Genomic DNA, 18,253 nt, shown 5'->3' with positions numbered 1-18,253 from the left:
ACAGGCTAAACTTTCTTTCTTTCTTTCTTTCTTTTTTTAACCCTAGAGCAAAGTCTTTGGTGTTGACAAAGGCTGGAGCTGGCACAAGAGGGGGATGTCCGGGATGGGGCTCAGTCAAGCAGCTGTCATGTCGGTGACGTGCAATGACAACAATCACGAGACCATCATAATCAGCCTTCCTAGTGGGGTCTCCGCCAGTGCTGAGAGGATGCCCCTTCCCCACTTTCAGGTGAGACTCTGATGGTCCTGGCCGCCCCTCTCCCCCTGGCCAGACCCCTACGCAGACAGCGGCAGTGGTTTCCATACTCACGCTGCATCCAATTTCCGCTCACTGGGCTGAGGAAGTTGGGGTAGAGGCCGAAGGGCTTGTCGATCTTCCTAAGGACCTTCCGGATGTTCCTGACCTGCCAAGAGAGTGGCCCCGGGGGCACCTTCACATTCCTGATGAAGCCAGCCAAGCCCCATCTGTGTGTACCCAGGAGAACACTGGGAGGAGACAGGACATCGGGACAGTGGTGCCCTCAGCCCTCCTCTGGGGGGTGCTGGGATCCCACATGGCGCAGTCCAGCCCACCCCCTCAGCACCGACTGCTTTGCTGGGGGCCACATGTGCGTTCTCACCATACCTCTCCCTCATCACATGGCAGTTTGGGGCTTAGGGCTTTCCAGGAGGGGTGGAGGCAGCTCCTAAAAGGTACCAGAGCTCTCCTGCAAGTGCTCAGTAAAGTTGCCTTTAATAGGTTGGAAATCATGGAATACTGGCAATTTCATCTTTCCCAACATGTTATGTAGGGCCCCTCCCAGAGGAAGGCTGGGCTCCTCAGAGCCCCCAGGGTTGAGTATGTGTCACGGGAAGATGACAAACACTCCTCCGACCACTGCCTCTCAGCTCCCTGAGCCAGACCTGGCAGAGCCGCTCCATGCGCCACAACCATCAATGCCGGATTATCTCAGCTTAGCTGACAAGATGCCCTCTCTCAGAGAGGTTTCCCTGTGGCCAGCGGGTGGGGCAGTGGCTGAAGCAGGATTCGAGTCAGGACAGTCTGACCTGTAGAGAAGCTCTGATGGATCACATGGACCAGAGGCCGCCTATGCCACTTGAAGGGGGGGGGGGGGGGGAAACGTGCCATATGCAGCTGCGAGAAGCAGTGGAATTCAGGAAGGTTCATCCACCCAGGGTTGTGCTCTCTGGAGGCGCCTGAGATCCCCTCCCTACAGAATCCTGTCAGGGCGGGGAAGGCCCTCAGGGACAGAGACTCCCTGTATGGTGTGCACAGATTTATCTACAAGACAAGGAGCAGAGAACGGCCTTTTAGCTGCCAGACCTTTCAGGGGATGGCACTTTGCTTTGCCACATCAGATTTCATCTCCATTTATGTTAACAGAGTCCATTATGGGGGACAGGAATGTGCTTGTACCTGAGTTATCCTCGCTGTCCCGGCAGTGGCCAGTGAAGCAGGCTAAATGAACTCCCCCGGAGGGCAGGGGCGCTTTTAGAATTTGGGCCAATTTGTTGACTGCCAATAATCGCCTCTGTGGGAGGCATGTGTGGGGATGAAAATAGCTGGAGAATGCAAATGAAGAGAGGGAGACAGGGAGCCCGGTGGAGTCCAGGGGGAAAGTCTGACGCCTGCTAGCTAGCCAGACTCATCCTCCGGGACTTTTGAGAGCTTGAACTTCAGAGCCAAAGTCCTGGCTGGAGCCTAATCTTAGTACTCACAGCTGGATGACCTACAAGTGCTTAGTCTAAGTCTTAGTTTCCTGCCCTGTAAAATGGGGATAACACCTCCTAGGGTTCCTGGGACGAACAGAAATTCTCTGGGTTAGGGAGTTAATACTGGGCTTAGGGCATTGCATGACTTGCATGTACAGATTCCAGTCTGATCCTGGGACCACATTCATCCCCCTTCTCAGCTCCCAGCAATACTGGGGTCCCAGCCCTATAGAGCCCAAGCAGCACCACATTTTCAGGTCCTTGATTGAGTTGTCTTGCTCGGTTGACTGAGTCCTACTAGGAATGGCCCCTGGGTCCCCTGAGCACCACTAGGAAGGATTCCCCCCTACGCCCAAAGAGAGCTACTCAGTGGGCTCAGCACCCAGTAAGAGCAGACAGTGGGGCCAGTGTCTTCAGAGTAGCCCGGGATTAGGGGAGCTCCTGTCCCACTCTATCCTGAGCTGGGCTAAGGCAATGCCAACAGAAGCCTGGGAAATAGGTGTGGATAACTTACTCCATGAACTTTTTTTTTCTTTTTGGGTCACACCAGCAATGATCAGGGGTTACTCCTGGCTCTGCACTCTGGAATTACTCTTGGTGGTGCTCGGGGGACCATATAGGATGCTGGGGATTGAACCCAGGTCAGCCGCATGCAAGGCAAATGTCCTACCTGCTGTACTATCACTCCATCCCCACTCCATGAATTCTCAAGGATGGGGAAGACAGACCTTTTGGTACAAAGACAAAAACAAAAACAAACAAAAACCTTCTGTAGGAAGAAGGGCTGCTTAATTTTATTTGTAGGGCTTTTTACTTTAATTTTATTTCTTCTCTTATCTCTTCTCTTTTTGCCTCTGGGGTGGCAGTGGAGCTACTCCCAGCTCAGTGCTTGGGGCACTCCAGCAGTGCTTAGGGACGAGGATCAGATGGGTCTGGGGAATGAACCCAGGACCTCTACATGCGAAGCATGTGCTCAGTCCACTGAGCCATTTCCCAACCTCTGGAAGGCTGCTGAAAGGTAGCAGGAAACTCCAGTGCCGAGGAAGGGAGCTGAAAACACCTTCCTTTGAAAGAATGCAAGGAGCCAATTCCACTGAGTGGGCAGAGCTTGTGGCCCCCGAGGCTTGCTGAAATGCAGGTTTCCATGCCCAGTGTGAGGCGCAGAGAGCTGCCTTTCACAGTGGGCCAGGCCATGGCCTGAGATCCTCAGGAATCTGCTCTCCCCTCGTCATTTATTTTAAGAGGGTAGGGGGAGAAGGAATGAGGTGGGGGTTTTACAAAGAATCTCTTCTTGTAGGACTGTTGAGGAGCAGGGCATACACCCCTGGGGATGAGCTCAGGAAGGCTTACTGTGGAGGGGGTTGTCCAGGATGGGCGTGGACGTGTCCCACTCATAGAGTCAAGTGAAACCTACAGACATGGTTCCTTCTCCAGAGAAGGACTGCCCAGAACCACCTGTGGGCTCTGCGGGGGGCTGGGCATGGGCAAGCCACCAGGGTGGACGATGGCCCTGACGATCTCTGTCCTCTGCCATAGACGTGAGCAGCCCAGTGCAAAGAGATGGAGCCGCCGTGTGGCCCTGATGGAGAGTTGAAATCCCTCTGCCAGCCTGCGGGCAGCATGAGTGAATTGGCTGCTGGCACAGGCAGGCAGCCCTCCATAGAATAGTTACACAGCTCTGGGAAGGGGACCGGTGCTCTGGGAGAGTCCAGTCAGTGATGCTGGTGCCCAGGTTCCAGTCGGGGTCTCTGCCGCAGGTTTCACACGTGTGGTGGCCACCCAGCTGACAGGTACCCAGGAGTCCATCTCTGGGCGGATCTGCCTCTGCTGCCCCCCCGCAGTGCCAGCCATTCCCTGCACCTGCTCCCTGGCCTCCTGCCATCAGGAGTGGTTAGTCTCCCCACAGTGACCTGCTCTCTGTTGGAAGTCCCGGCTTTGCTCACCCTCTGCTAACATGGGCAAGAGAGGTTTGGGGACATGTTGGGAGGAGCCCGTCGGGAGACTTGCCTTTTCGGCGAAGATGGGGTTGCCAGAGAGCTCGGTGAGATGTAAGAATTCCAAGTGGAGGGATCCGAATTCCGCCAGGATGCTGCTGCTTCCCAGCATGGCCCAGCCCCAGCTCCTGTTGGAGCCGCTGAAAGACAGAAACAGCCCGCTGTTGTTCCCTCTGGTGGCTGCTGGCCCTCTGCTCAGAGCAGTGGTGTCGGGGCTGGGACTGCGGGGGTTAGGGTGTTGGGGCACCCTCTGTGGGACAGGCACTGTATTAGTTGTCACCACACAGTCTGGCGATCAACACGCTTTGGAGCCTGATCTGCAGATGAGGACACTGAGGTTGGTGAGATGAAATGATCTGCTGCGCTCTGCTGAACCCAGGCCTGCCTGCCTGCCTTGCAATATTCTTTGTTTCTATCATCAAGGAGTTCCTGGGCCTTGGGGGCTGGAGGTGAGCAGCTGAGCTGTCTTGGCGGGCAAAACTGGGCTAGTGCCTGATGGTAAATTTGCAGAAGTATTGAGAACATTCTCACAGACCACACCAAAAACCTTACTCCAAAGGACACTGCAGTTTGGCCTTCTGACGGCTCACCTTTGATGATGCTGGTGGTGGAGGGTCCTGAGGCTGGGGTCTAAAGGGGGACAGAAGAGGGGGTCCTGCTCCCCTCCCTACTTTGTCTATGATGCCCAAGGACACACAATGGCCAGTGGAGTTTCATGGGGTCCCAGCTAAGCAGCGCTGGTCTGACCCCACACCTGGAAGGCGAGGTGAGGCATGAAAGCAGCAGACGTTCTCGAGCCAACCATGGGACACCTTAGACAAAGTCTAGCCGAGCGCCAATGCCTCACTCTGGCACTGGGTACTTCCAGGAGGAAGGGCAGAGGCCAGGGATCCATTCCTCCTGCCCTTTACCCAAGTTACAGATGTTGACAACCAGCACAGAACAGTGAGGTCACCCCCACTCCCTAGCCCAACAAGATGACACAGGCAGGAAAGCTGCTGGCCCCCAGGCCGGCCTGATGCTGGATTCGCCCTGGCTGTGGTGCGACCGCCCATTTCTCCTCTAATTAAAGAATAATTAATAAGCACTCTGCTTTCACCAGAACCACCCCTCCTCCCCGGAACCTTCAATGGGGATGGTCTCAGGTAGAACTTGCCCGCTGAGAGACCTAGGGCAAAACAGTTTGTCCTGTGTATCTCAGTTTCTGCATCTCACCGAAAGCCCACCTGGCAGAGCATCAATAATCCCAACGGGCACAGGAGAATGGAAGGGAGTCGGGGAAGGAAAGGTCTGAGCCAGCCTTGGAGGGCACATGCCTGGCATGCCTGCCACCCGGTTGTCTTTCCTCCCACCCGGTGGGATGGGGATGTCCTGTCCTGCTGTCCTCTCCTGCCAGAGAAATGGGACTTTTCTCCATCCTGCCATCCCCGTGCATGTCAGGCCATCACAGAGCCATTAAATAATGATACTTCCTGCCCTCTCTGAGAGTCCAGGGGAAAATGCCGGCAGACCTGCCAGTCTTTTGCTTTTCTCGCCCCTGCTCACTTCTCTTGCCTACCCTTCCTGGCGGGGTCCCCATAGGAACTCCTCACAGGAGTGTGGCCCCAGGGAGTCCACAGAGCCAGTGCCGGGCAGGGCGAGTTGAGGTCTGGGTGCCTCCCACAATGACACACCCAGTGTCTATCCTGGCAGTGTGGATAATTCCTCACCCGCTAAAACTGCAGTGTGGAGTTCCAGGGTTGCCGCGAGGCGGCGGTTACGTCTGCAGTCACTGCCAGCTTCTTACTGTGTTGCAGAGCACATGCACGTTCCCTACGTGCGTGAGAGCTGGTGAACTCCCCATGTATGCCTGATAGCGGTGGCATCTTATGGCACCTTCATACCCCACTTTTCAAGCAGCTGCGATGGCCGTATTTCATAGGCGCACTTAGGCAGACTCAGGGAAGGGGGCAACTTTTCCAAGGCCACGCAGTGAGTGACAGAGCTGGGAAAGCTGAACCCAAACCCTCAGTGCTTTGGGTCCTTAGTGCCTCTGCTCTGGTTAGCACCCACAGGCCACTGATAACCCTGTGAGACTTGAGCTCAGGGGTGAGAGGGGCAAAAGAAGCTCGGCGCCTCCTGACAGTCTTGGAAACCTGCAGATGAGCTGCAGCCTGTGTCCTCTGTAGCAGGAGGGCTGCCCTGCAGTGCTGCTCCCCTGGGACAGGAGTGTGTGTGTGCGTGTGTGTGTGTGTGTGTGTTTGTGTGTGTTTATGTATGTGCCCGAGTGCGTGCATGTGCATGCGTGTGTATACTTGTATGTGCATGTATGTGTGCATGTGCACACATGTGTGTTTTCATGGGCACTCATGCAGATAGAACAATCATTAACTTTGGGGCTGGATAGATCAGGAGTCTGATTCTAACTGGTGTGGCCACTGTGTGACCTTAGGTAAGTTGCTTTACCTCTCTGAGTCTCTGATTCTTCACTGGTAAAAAAGGGTCCATGAGGCTGATGAGAAAATCTGTGTCACCTGATTGCGCTGTGCCCTGTAGGTGGCGCTCAATGGTGTTAGTAATGTGTAAGCTGTGCATGTGCATGTTTGTATGTGTGTGTGTGCACTCACGTGTGAGAGAGACAGAGACAGAGGGAGAGACTGATAGAGAGAGACAGAGAGAGACAAAGAGAGACACAGAGAGAGAGAGAGAGAGAGAGATTGAGGCAGGAGCGCGCAGAAGTGAATGCCACCCCCTGTGTAAATAAACACACCAGATGAATGTGTGAATGTGTGTATGTATGTATGTATGTGTGTGTGTGTGTGTGTGTGTGAGCACGCACACACTCATGAAGCTGCTGCGGGGGCAGAGATCTGGACACCCCCATTCTGTTAGGTGATCAGGCAACCCCTGCAGGTCCCGGTCCTGACTGTCCCCATCTCTGCCTCGGGGGTCTACCCAGTCGGTGCATCTCCCATTGGTGAGGAAAAGCAGGACCTTCCCTTAGTCCTGGAGCAGGGCCCAGTCCTCCCACTTCCTCCTGGACCACGTCTCACCCTTGCCCTCAGCACTGTCCAGTGTCCTCCTGCAGACCCTTTAAAGAACAGGCCCAGGCATCCCTGACCGTCTTCCTGCAGACAGGGAAGTGTTTTTCAACAAGAGATGCTCTTACCCAGAAAATGAAAGGGCATCGTTGCCAGGAAATGCGCATAAACATACATATGTATACGGCACTGGCAGCATTCAAACAGCCTAAAAATAAATGGACTTGCTTAATCAGACACATCAGAATCTACATCAGATCTGAGCTCAGAGGGACCCAGGTAAGACGTCAGGATGGTGCTTGGCAGGGCGTGGGGGTGTTGGCAGCTCCTGGCACAGAGGTAAGTCACACCTGTACCATGAGACCCCAGGGGTGGGACCCAGGAGGGTGAGCGGGAGAGAATTTGCATCTCGGCTTCCTGACAGCTACCCAGTGTATTCTGGGCATGCCTGGACTTTGCAAAGGAATTCAAGCAGAGAACCCAGTGTCCAGCTCTATGGAGTCACCCCAGGCGAGACTGAGAACAGGATTCCAATAGCCCTGCCGTCCCATGAAGTCACCCCCAGGAAGACTTCCCAACTGCGGAGGACAGAAGGTGAGGAGCCCAAGCATGCCCACCTCTTATTTGCAAGGCCCGAGAGGGGACATAAAGCAAATGAGGCCCACTGGGACTCAGCGGGAGGCGCAGGCACTGGCAGCAGACCAGGGCTCCATTCTCCTTCCAGACTCCTCCTGACCTCCCAGGCAGTGGCTGACGTTGCCGTGGGATCGAGAGCCCCGAGATGAGCAGAGACTCCAGGAGAAGGAACTCAGACCGGCTTCTATTCCCTCACTCAGGAGCCAAGGAGGCCCCAAGGAGCTCCTGGGGCTGCAGGGTGGAGCCCAAACCCCCAGCAGGGACCCTGACCTGGGAGGCCCTGACAGGTGCCAGAGGATGAGCGCTCAGTCAGCCCCTCTGCCTGTGAGCTTCCTGGTGCCATCCTTGATCTGAATCTCCTCGGGGAGAATGGGGACAATATAAGCAAGTCCCTGCATAGGGAGGCTGCATGGGGTACAGACGAGGCCTTGCCAGGCACCCCGACATGGCACTGGGTGTGGAGTATTTGTGATCAACGTCTCTCCCTTCTCCTGAGAGCGACCTGATGCTAGCATGAGCACTGCCTGGCGGGGGTGGGGTGGGGAGAAGCCTCCCACCCCCACACATGCCTGGCTCTGACCCTCTGGAGGGGAGTTTGGAGAGGGAGAGAAGGAATGTGTGTGGAGGCTGCAGAAGCAAACACACCTGGCTCGGAGGCCGAGTGGCCTCTGCACTGGGCTCTGAGCAGCAAAACAAAGGCATCTCCAGGAGCAAGGACAGGCTCCTCTGCGGGCTTCAAGCTTCCTGGGCTTCTCCCAACCCGGGCCTCATCCCTCCACCTCTCTGGGTTATAGCTGGCACATCTGGAAACAGCGTGGCTTTTCTTTGGCTTTCACTTATCTCTATTTCCTGTGCTTTTTTTTTCATCCTTTTTGGGTCACACCGGGCGATGCACAGGGGTTACTCTTGGCTCATACACTCAGGAATTATTCCTGGCGGTGCTCGAGGGACCATATGGGATGCTGGGAATTGAACCCGGGTCGGCTGCGTGCAAGGCAAACGCCCTACCTGCTGTGCTATCGCTCCAGCCCCCTGTGCTATTTTTTTTTTTTTATATAAAAACAAACCCACAGAAAATGTTTCTCTTTTATAAGATGAGCTGCTGCCCCCGCCTTACCATGAAAGGGAAGCAACGAAGGAGCTGGGGGGCGGGGGTGCTTGGAAAGCTCTGGAGCTGGACCCCACTGCAGCCCTGGCCCAACCCATCCAGCATGTCACCCAAGATCCCTTCCACTCTGGCACCCACTCACCCCTCACCCAGTGACAGAGTGATGGCCTCGACGGCTTGAACTCACACAGTGAATGAAGCAGCTGGTCAGGAGGGGGCCGTGATGGAAGGGCCAATAAAAACCTGTCTGATGACAGAGCCAGCAGGAAGAAACAGTCCCTGTGGGGTCCCTGAATATTGGAACCACATGGCGGTTTGGCGGTGCCTTCCAGCATTTTCTATGTGACCCCCATTTTCTGCAATGAGGATTCATTATCTTGGTGGAGGGGAAAAATTCTGACGAGTGTTAGTGTTAAAAACTGAGCTACAAATGCTGGGTTTGTGTCCTGGGAGGGTTGTTACTGGCTAAAGTGAACTAGCCAGGACCAAAACTCCTCAGATTCTGTGTCTCTGTGGGCCTGACACTTCCCAGTGCCCTGTTGGGTGCTGGGGTGGGGGTCAGTGGAACACAGTGAGAGGGTGGGGTATGCGGACAGGCTGGGGCACAGCAGGCGCTGAGTCCAGGCGGTGTTGAGGGGTTTACTGAGGAGAAAGAGCTCTGGGCCCTGGACTGCTGGAACCTGATTTGGTGATAATTGTCAACTTAGGAGAACCCTCAGAAAAGGACTGTTGATTCCCAGGGAGGGGAAGCGTCCTTTCCCCATGTCTCAGTTTCCATTAGAAGCCACAAAGGGGACCCAGAGAGGTCCTACCTTTTGAAATTCACCACACCTTTGGGGATGCCGGTGGGGGTGTTGAAGGCTGGCAGGAGCTTCTCTCCGAGCTTGATGGCCTTTACCCGGAACACCTACACAGGACGGAACGGGGAGGTGAGTGGGGCAGGGTGAAGTCCCTCTGAGCATGTCAGGAGCCCCAGCCCCGCTCTGAACCTGCCCGCCTGCTGGGCTCTAGGGTGTTAGGAGAGGATCCTGCTCCTCAGCTTGTTTCACCGCTCAGAGCACTGCTGGGAGGAGTGAGATTGTAAAGCGCTGGTGACAGTGCCAGGATGAATGAGGTTTTAACTGCCACCAGGGTGGCCACTGGAAAATGGAAGAAAAAGGCCATCAGAAGGACAGTGGGTCACCTGTGGCTGGTGGGTGCCCATACCACACACGGGATGATCAGGCTGAGAGCTGAAATGCATCTGGTACTTTTGTTTAATTTTTTTTTTTTTTTTGGTTTTGGGGCCACACCAAGAGGTGCTCAGGGCTGACGCCTGGCTCTGCACCCAGGGATCACTCTTGGCTGTGTTCAGGCATCGAACAATGATATCACGCCTGGATTGGGGCATGCCACCAAGCACTCTAACCACAGTACTATTTCTCTGGCCCCTCAGAAATGCATCTGAATAGAGTAAATGAGCACTGGAGTGGGAGCCCGGATTCTACTTTGATGCTGGTTCTCAGACCACAGCTTGTTTTCTTTGTGCTCAGACCCCGGGTAAGGGCTATGTCCCTCCTCCATTCTCAGCCTGCTGTTCCCATTTTATATGCAGGAATGAGTGGGGAAGGGGAACAGCTTCCCCAAATCACACACAACCAGCAGGTCCTGGTGCAGAGCCATGACCCTGAAGCTGACCCCTCCAACTATTCCTACTTCGTTGCAAAGGGCCTGTGAGATAGTGCAGGGCAGGGCACTTGCCTTCTGTCTGACCGAGCTGGGTTCAGTCCCTGCCTCCTATATGGTCCCTTGAGTCCCGCCCTGACCCTGACCACTGCTGGGTGCTGCCCCTCCCTCACCCAAAACAAAAAACCAAAAGGTCCCATGATCTTCACATGCAGCGGTTTTTGCCCAAGAAACTTCCTCTGAGGAAATCATCAAGGATGCTCTAGAGATTTAGCTTTATGGCTATTTATTTTCACATTTTATAAAGAGTGGGGAAATGGAAATGCCTTAAATATCAAGCAACAGGGAAGTAGTTAAATTATGACTTATCCATGCAATGGAATGCCGCGTGGCTGTGGATCCGCGGTTGTAGAAGGGTATTTAATAGCAAAGAAAGGATTTCTAATCTGCTGAGAGAAAATATTTCAGCACAGCGTTAACTCAGCTTTTGTGAAAATTACACAAACACGGATGCGTGAGGAGAGAGGCTGGGTGGGAGGCGCACGGAACAGGAATAATGGCCTTCCTGAGCAGAGACTCACGCGTGGCTTTTCTTTTCCTTTCACTTATCTCGATTTTCTGCGCTATTTTTTTTTTTAAATAAAAACAAACACACAGGAAGTGTTTCTCTTTTACAAGATGAGCGCTGGCCCTGAGGCAGGCACCCTGGGGCGACGCCCACCTTTCCAGTTCCTTCTGGAGTCTGAGTACACCCATTTGCTGTGTGTCTTTGCAAAACAAAGTCTTCTTGGAGTTCCCCCTCACTTCAACATGGGCAATCTAAGATTTTTTTTCTTTTGATTGTCTTGTTTTTGGGTCACACTTGGGAATACTTAGGGGTTACTCCTGGCTCTGTGCTAAGGAATTACTCCTGGCGGTGCTCGGGGAACCAGGTTGAGAATGAAGGGATGCAGGGGATTGAACCAGGTCAGCTGTGTGCAAGGCAAGTGTTCAAACTGCTGTACTACCTCCCGGGGGGCCCTAATCTAAGATTTAAGAATTTACATTTTAGAGGCGATAGCAGGGGAGGAGATATTGGATTAGAGGTCCGGGGGGGCAGTGAGGGCAGCTTCTGCCCAGTAAGGATTTGGGGAGGAGGCCCAGAGGCCTGGCAGAGGCCCCAGGGGAGATGGTCACATCCCAGAAGTGGGCACTGGGGCCTGCCATAGTCAAATCCCTGGGATGCTTGTCTGGATTCCAGACTCCAAAACCTTGACTTACCCCAGAAATCACTGGTTTTAGCAATAGCCCACTGCTCTCATTGGAGGCTTCCAATAGCTTCACTGATCCTCTGGGCAGTCGGACACAGAGGCACAAAGTGCCATGGCACCTGACCCCAGTGCTGGGGTGCCAGCCACCTCTCTGGCTACCTGCTCCTGAGGGCGCCTCCGACAGACCTTTTCTGCTTGCAAACCTTGGCACTGCCCCTGATGCTCACTGGCCCTCACTACTTCCGTCTGGGGCTCGACGGGGCAGGGCAGGGGCTGCACTCCACAGTACAGGCCTCCTGGATTAGAGGGAGCCCATGTGGGTGATGGCTGATAACCCAGGGGTCCAGTCACCTGAGCTGTGGCTTCAGGGGAGCTGATAAGGGGCGACAGACACTGCAATTATACAGGCCCAGTGGTCTCTGGATTCTGCTACAGTGCAGAGAATAGGAGCTTTGGAGCAGGTCAATCGTGGGGTCATGCCCTTCCCTCCCGTCCTACTGCACAAGAGCTCTTTGATCCAAGGGACTGCTGGAACATTGCTGTGTCAGCGGGGAAGGAAGAGAGGAAGCGGGGACGCTGAGAGAAGGCACTGGCTGGAGGCCACAGCTGGGAGAGTGTGGGCATGACATCCAGCCCTGGGCTCTGGATCGTTCACCTGGATCTCGGCTTACACGTATGGCCAGTAGAGGCTGCCCTACCACCCCTGCTACTGCCTTGAGACCCAGAGCAGGTGCTTGGCCCAGGAGGACAGGCCGCAGGGTGGCTGTGGAGAAGGCCAAGACAATGCGCCGGGGAGAGGAAAGAGGAAAGAATGGTCTTGACTCCACACACCCCTGGAACACAGTCCTACACACCGTGGTCCAGGGCTCCCCCAACCTGCCCCTGTCCGGCCCTCCAATTCCCGGGGCTGTGCCAAGAGCTGCGGGATGGGCTGGCCCCACTGCTGCCCGCTCAGAATATACCACCTAAGAGCTCCTTGGGCCCCACAGGCAGAGGAAGCGAAGGTCCCTAGAGATGAGCAAGGGGCTGCAGGGCCCCGCAGGGACGTGGGAATCTGGGAACATCCTCTTCCAGGCATGTGTGCCCCCCAGTGAAAACAGGGGTGTGGTGATCTAGAACTCCGTCCAGGCCTCAGGAGTCCACCTACCTCTTCTCCTGTCAGGTAGAAGGCTGAGAGGAGTCCCCCGACGTACCGGATGTTCACCTCGAACAAAGAGGCTTCTCCGCTCTGTGGACCAGAAGGAAGGATAAAGCAGTGGGCAGTGGGTGGTGGGGCAAGGCGAGCGGGGCTCCCAGGGGTGGCAGGCACCCCTCTTCCCCCACCCCCAATGTCCCCCTCCTGCCTGACTCCAGTAGGTTCCCGCAGCTACCCAGTGGGGGATTCCTGCACCAGAGGTGCGGGAGCGACCTGCGCCCGGCAGCCGCTTCGCACATTCCCAGCCTTCCAAATAAACACTGGGCTGGCGTCCTCACTCCTCCAGCCCTTGCAGGAGACGCTGAGCAAAGTGAGGCCTGGCTGTCCTCCAAGGCGCTCCGGGACCTGCCTGGGGAGCAGCTGGATGAAGCGGAGACTGAGGAGGGCAAGTTAGGCAGCTAGTTCCGACCCTGCCACCTGACGGGAGCCCTCGGGCTTAGCAGGGGGTTGGTGGGGACACTCCTCTGGGTGGGGGTGGGGGACACAGGAGTTCACGTCTAAGGAGGCTCTGGGCAGTCGAGGCTGGGCAGAGGGCAGAGGCGGCTGGCTGCTCTCCGGGCTCAGCTCCAGAAGTGCCTTTTTTCATTGCTATTTTCCTCTTGGAGTCTGAACTGCAAACGAGGGGTGCTGGGGGACATGGTCTGGGCGAAAACCCCACCTGTGCCGCTTTCTGGGCTTTTGTTTCAGATAAGACTTTTCCACCTCTCTCTGACTTTCTTTGGTCGTGCAGAGCAGGGCAGATCTGAGAGCAGAGCGGTGTGGGTGAGTCAGCCACGTGCCAGCCACGCGTGGCTGCAGCGTTCATAAAGACGCCGCTATTGCCTCTGTAGCATGCCCTTCCCACGTCACAGTCTTTTATTATTAGTGACAATAAGCCTCATCCCTAAAGCCACATCCTAAAGGAGAGCTTTCCCTTGACATGTGCTTTCTAAAACCCGCTCTCTTAGCCCGAGGGTGCTCAACCCACCGCCATCCCCTCAGAGCGGGGGTTCGAGAGACAGAGGGGCCTGTTTTGCTCTGACCTCTGTTCACTCAGGTTTGTGTCCATTTCCAGTTCCTAAAACCACTGAAGCAGCCTCTCCTTGGAGAGTGGGGTGCCCTGGGAGCAACAGGAGGTGCCTGTTCTGCCCCTCTCCTAGGCTGAGGCTGGGATCCTGACTTTACTGCCCACAGGTACACGGCCTTCCCTTCCCCGAGGCCCTGGGACATCCTTCAGGCTGGAAACAAAAGAGTGTCAGGCCTGGTCACGGGCCTCTAAGGAGAGAGACCCCTACTCCTACCTCTCTCCTGGGGCAGTTCAGGTCAGAGCAGCTTGGGGCCAGAAGCCACTTCCCCCAGCCACACACTGTTATGTTTCGCTCGCACACTGACCAGACCAGATGCGAGGATGCAAATGCAAGGCCCCTTTGTTGCTAGCTCAAGCTAGGGTCCAGGTTTCATCCAACACAACACAGTGGAGTCTTGACAAGGGCCTCAGTCCAATTTCTGAGCAGTTTATATAGGGTTTGGTTACATAACAGCATTTTTCCAGGAACTGACAATATGTTTCCAATTCTGGCTCCAGACCTGTCCCATGACTCCAGGGACCAACAGTATGTTTCCAATTCTTGGTCCCAGTCCTATCCCATGACAACACTCCCTCAGCCCTCTCTACATGCTGGGCGCCACTCCCCATGGCCCCTATTCTGATAGGCTGTTCCCACAGGTCAGTTTATCTGCCCAGGATAATATTGTTTTCTGAGAAGTCAGGACTTTCTGATAGGGGAAACCAAAACTCAGGCCTGCTGAGTTTCGGTCTTAAAGTGGCTCCACTTCAGCCTAAAATAATTCTATCCCCTGCTGCAGTTCTGGGAGATTCAGCCCCAAAGGGACCTCCTGGGCAAGCAAATTCCGGGTGTCTAGAGAGAAGGACTGGCTATGGCTCCCTGTCACACAGGGGTGGAGGACAGACTGGCACAGACTCAGGCACAGCCAGAGAGTGGGTGCCCCCTGCCTTAGGGTGGGTCTTTGGGGGTGGCACAGAGCATGGAGCCTGGTCCTGGGACTGCTCTGCTGAGCTACACTGCTGGTCTCAGACACGACAGGCGGAGGTGACCCCTGACCTCTTAGGTCTTCATGACGCCAAGCCATTGAGGGCCTCGGACTTACCACGTTCAGGTGGAAGCTCTCCTCAACCCAGGCCTTGGCCTCCTGGAACTCCTCTTTCAGCTCCATGAGGTACAGGGTGTCCAGGGAGTCGATGACCGTGGCCCCATTGAGGCCTCCTGCAGGACAGACAGTGAAAATTGTGATCCAGGGTCATGCCCAATTTCCATGCCAACCCACACAGGCGCATGTGCTCACTAATGAACACACATGGACACACACAGCTTCCCTCCTCCCCCCTCCCCCCGCCCCCTGCCGTCCCTTCTTTATTCCCCAGGGGACCTTTAAATGCCTGGGCAGGCTCTGAGGCCAAGGTTGGCCCAGGAATGATTGTCAGGTACTCCATGGCCACCACTCTCCAAGGCTCATTCAAATCCCAGAGTCCCTCCAGGTCCTGCTTCTCCTTGGGCAGCAAAGAGCTGGCAGTAGGTGGGGAAGGCCAAGTTCATGAATGGAGCCATATTCCAGATGATGGTCAGCAAGTCACTCCGCCATTGCTAGTTAGAGGTTCGCCACTTTCTGAGGTGCTCTGTGTGTGTGTGGGTGGGAGGATGTGTATGGGCATTTGGATTAAATAATTTTTACAGATGTGCCAATTCTTTTTTTCTGTGATTCCTTATTTTATTTAAGGGTAGGTCTAGATGTATTTATTTATTGCCTTGCAAGCAGCCAACCCTAGGTCAATCCCTGGCACCACTAATGGACCCTTGATTACAGAGCCAGGAGTAACCCCAGAGCACAGAGCCAGGAGAAAGCCCTGAGTCCTGCTGAGTGAGGCCTACTTCCAGTTTTTCTTTTAAGAAATTACAGAAAAGTGTTCATTAATATCTATTCAGGAGGGCATTGCCTGCAGCACTATATATAGTGTGGGGGTGAAGGGGGAGAGTTCTAGGAAAAAGAAACCAAATCCAATAATGGGAAATTCATTATACTAAACAGTGGCCCAGGCACCTGCAGAGGTGGGGTAGGTCTGCTTATGGGGGAACACAGACAGATCTGTTAAATGTAAAAATAAAATTCTAAAAACAAGCAGAGCATAATTTATTTCTTTTGTGCCAAAAGTATGAACCTGTCTGGCAGGGAACAAGTCAGTGGTTATCTCTGAGAGCTGGGACTTTGGGACTTTTAAATTTCTCCTGCTCATGGAATGATGTTTATGAATAGACGTTCTGGGAGCAAGCGGAACACGCCCAGGGCCTGACCCACGGAGGAGGGGAACCCCAAGAAAATCTGATGCATCATTTTCCAGGTACGCGGGGCCTATGAGCTCCCTCTCTCTGAAACATTCCCTGATCGAATTGCTAACCCTGGGCCACCTGCTGGGGAGGTGGAGGAACAGAAATTATGATGGAAGGCCTGAAGAAAAGGCCTCCCACCCCCTTTCTGAGGGCCACTAAAGACGCGCCCAGAGTATCTGATTTCTGAACTCTGCCCCGGGCCACCTGGATTTTTCACCCCGCTGACCCTCCTTCCCCTGAGCCTAGCCTCAGCCTGGAGGTCTCAGTTGGGCTGGGAGGGCAGCCAAGGCTCCTCGTGACCAGCTTTCCTTCCCAAAGGCTCCGGAGGTGGCAAGCTGAGAAGGCAGCTCGCTAAGAGATTTGTTGGCAAGGTTCTGTCCCTGTTCTCAGGTTCCCCCAGCCCCCGCTACCCTCCACATAGCTGGGCTGCCGGCCACCAATGCACTGATTGAAAAGCTTTCATTTCAGGCCAGAGGTTAGCCAGCAGCCAGGCAGGGCGGGGAGAAGGCCCTATCCCCAATTTCACCCTGCCAGTATGTGCAGTAGCCTGGGGCAGCTCCTCAGAGGCAAATGCCCTTCAGCAACAGACCCACTATTTATAGGCAAAGGGCAATGGGCACAAACTATCAGGCTGCCAGCTTGGAGGCTCCCCAAGCCTGGGCCTACTCCAGAAGCACCCCCCTCTCCTCATCTCGGCTCCCAGCTCCTGAAGATCACAAAGGTCTCCCCTGCCAGGGCAGGCTGCAGGGAGGTGAGATAAAAGGACAGGGTCCTGGGTTCAAATCCCAGTTGGGTTAACCACACATCTGCTCTAAGTATCAAAGTTCCCATCTGTGAAAAGGAGATTCAGAACACCAGGCTAGAGCCCAGGGAACACTGGGCTCGGGAAAAGGCATCATACCCAAGCTTGGCCTAAAGTTCTCCGAGCAAGGCATCAGCCTGTGCCCTGCACACAGGAAGTGCTTGGGAAGCTAGTTTACTCTTCTTATTCTGAGGTCCCTTAGTGCTCCTTGAAACATGGGCCTGTCCCATCTCCCTGCCCCCTCAGGGTCCTGGCTGTCACGCCCACAAAATGCCTCCCGGTCATTTTTAAGCACGGCACTGGACTTGATCCAGAGGCTCAGCAGTGAATACTGGGAGGCAGCAGCTTGCTGGAGATTTCTCTGGATCCTGTGCTGAGATGGTTTCACTGGGGAACCTCAGATGGAGTGGGTGTCCCAGCTGCACCCACTCCAGATGAACCCCCAGCAGCCACAAACTTTCAGAAGAAAAACCCAGGTACATGGGACCAGGGACTGAAGGCCACATGGCAGCAGGACGGTTTATCCGGGTTTATCCGTTCCCATCTCCCTACCCCCTCGGGGTCCTGGGTGTCATGTCCACCAAACACCTCCAGGCCATATTTAAGCCTTGATGCAGAGACTCAAAAATAAATCTCAAAATGAATTAGATCCCTACAGAGATGCCTCCGGATTCCAATCATTTACAATTTTTTTTTAAGTAAATAGATTTTATTTGGAGGGTTTTTGAGGGAGAGAGAATGAGAGAGAGTAACACGCTTAAGAGAGAATGCGGCTTCTCCAAGAGTGGAGAGAGCCCCTAGACACATCCCAGCATTGTAGACATGAAAGCACACATCTCAGGAGGGGAGATGCAGGCAACACATATACTTGGGCACCACATGTGCTCGGCCACGTGGGCTCAAGCAGCTCATGGGCTCGGGCAGCATATGAGCCAATCATTTACAATTTTAGAATTCCAAGAGCATGCGGCTGCTTTTGTGGCTGCGGGACCTCTCATGATACTCATAATAAGCAAGTAAGTAAAGTAAGTAAAGTAAAGGCCCTCCCGTTGATCATCAATTTGCTCGAGCGGGCCCAGTAACGTCTCCATTGGAGACTTTGTTGTTACTGTGTCTGGCATATCGAATACTCTCGGTAGCTTGCCGGGCTCTCCGAGAGGGGCGAAGGAATCGAACTCGGGTTGGCCATGTTGGCTGCGTGCAAGGCAGACGCCCTACCCGCTGTGTTATCGCTCCAGCCAACAACAGAAAATAAATTATCTAAGCATCTGCCTGTGGCAGGCAGGCTTGAACAGTGGCGGGAAAATTCGAAATGATGGTGGTAGGAAGGTGTAATGATGGTGAGACTGGTGTTGAAATACTGAATGTAATCAATTAACATGAACGAACTTATGAAAGTAAAATTTTAAATTAAAAAAAAAAGAAAGAAACAGGGGCTTGGCCAGGGAGATGCAGGTTCCGATCTTGGTTCCCTCCTGCACTAGCTA

The 18,253-nt window shown here is 54.4% G+C and overlaps 1 protein-coding gene across 1 annotated transcript in view; it reads right to left on the bottom strand.

The window, feature by feature from the left end:
• MAN1C1 (mannosidase alpha class 1C member 1) overlaps positions 1-18,253 on the bottom strand; it is a 157,435-nt gene that overhangs the window by 18,441 nt on the left and 120,741 nt on the right. Inside the window, exons 3-7 of the mRNA XM_056123278.1 lie at positions 14,730-14,845; positions 12,534-12,614; positions 9,284-9,378; positions 3,721-3,847; positions 311-404 (exon numbers count right to left, since the gene is read on the bottom strand). Of these exons, the coding sequence (XP_055979253.1) occupies positions 311-404; positions 3,721-3,847; positions 9,284-9,378; positions 12,534-12,614; positions 14,730-14,845 (513 nt within the window). The remainder of the gene's footprint in view (positions 1-310; positions 405-3,720; positions 3,848-9,283; positions 9,379-12,533; positions 12,615-14,729; positions 14,846-18,253) is intronic.

Source organism: Sorex fumeus, unplaced genomic scaffold (assembly GCF_029834395.1).
Source record: "Sorex fumeus unplaced genomic scaffold, SorFum_2.1 ptg000047l, whole genome shotgun sequence".
In the NCBI taxonomy this organism is placed as follows: domain Eukaryota; kingdom Metazoa; phylum Chordata; class Mammalia; order Eulipotyphla; family Soricidae; genus Sorex; species Sorex fumeus.
This window is presented reverse-complemented; position numbering and strand designations above follow the sequence as displayed.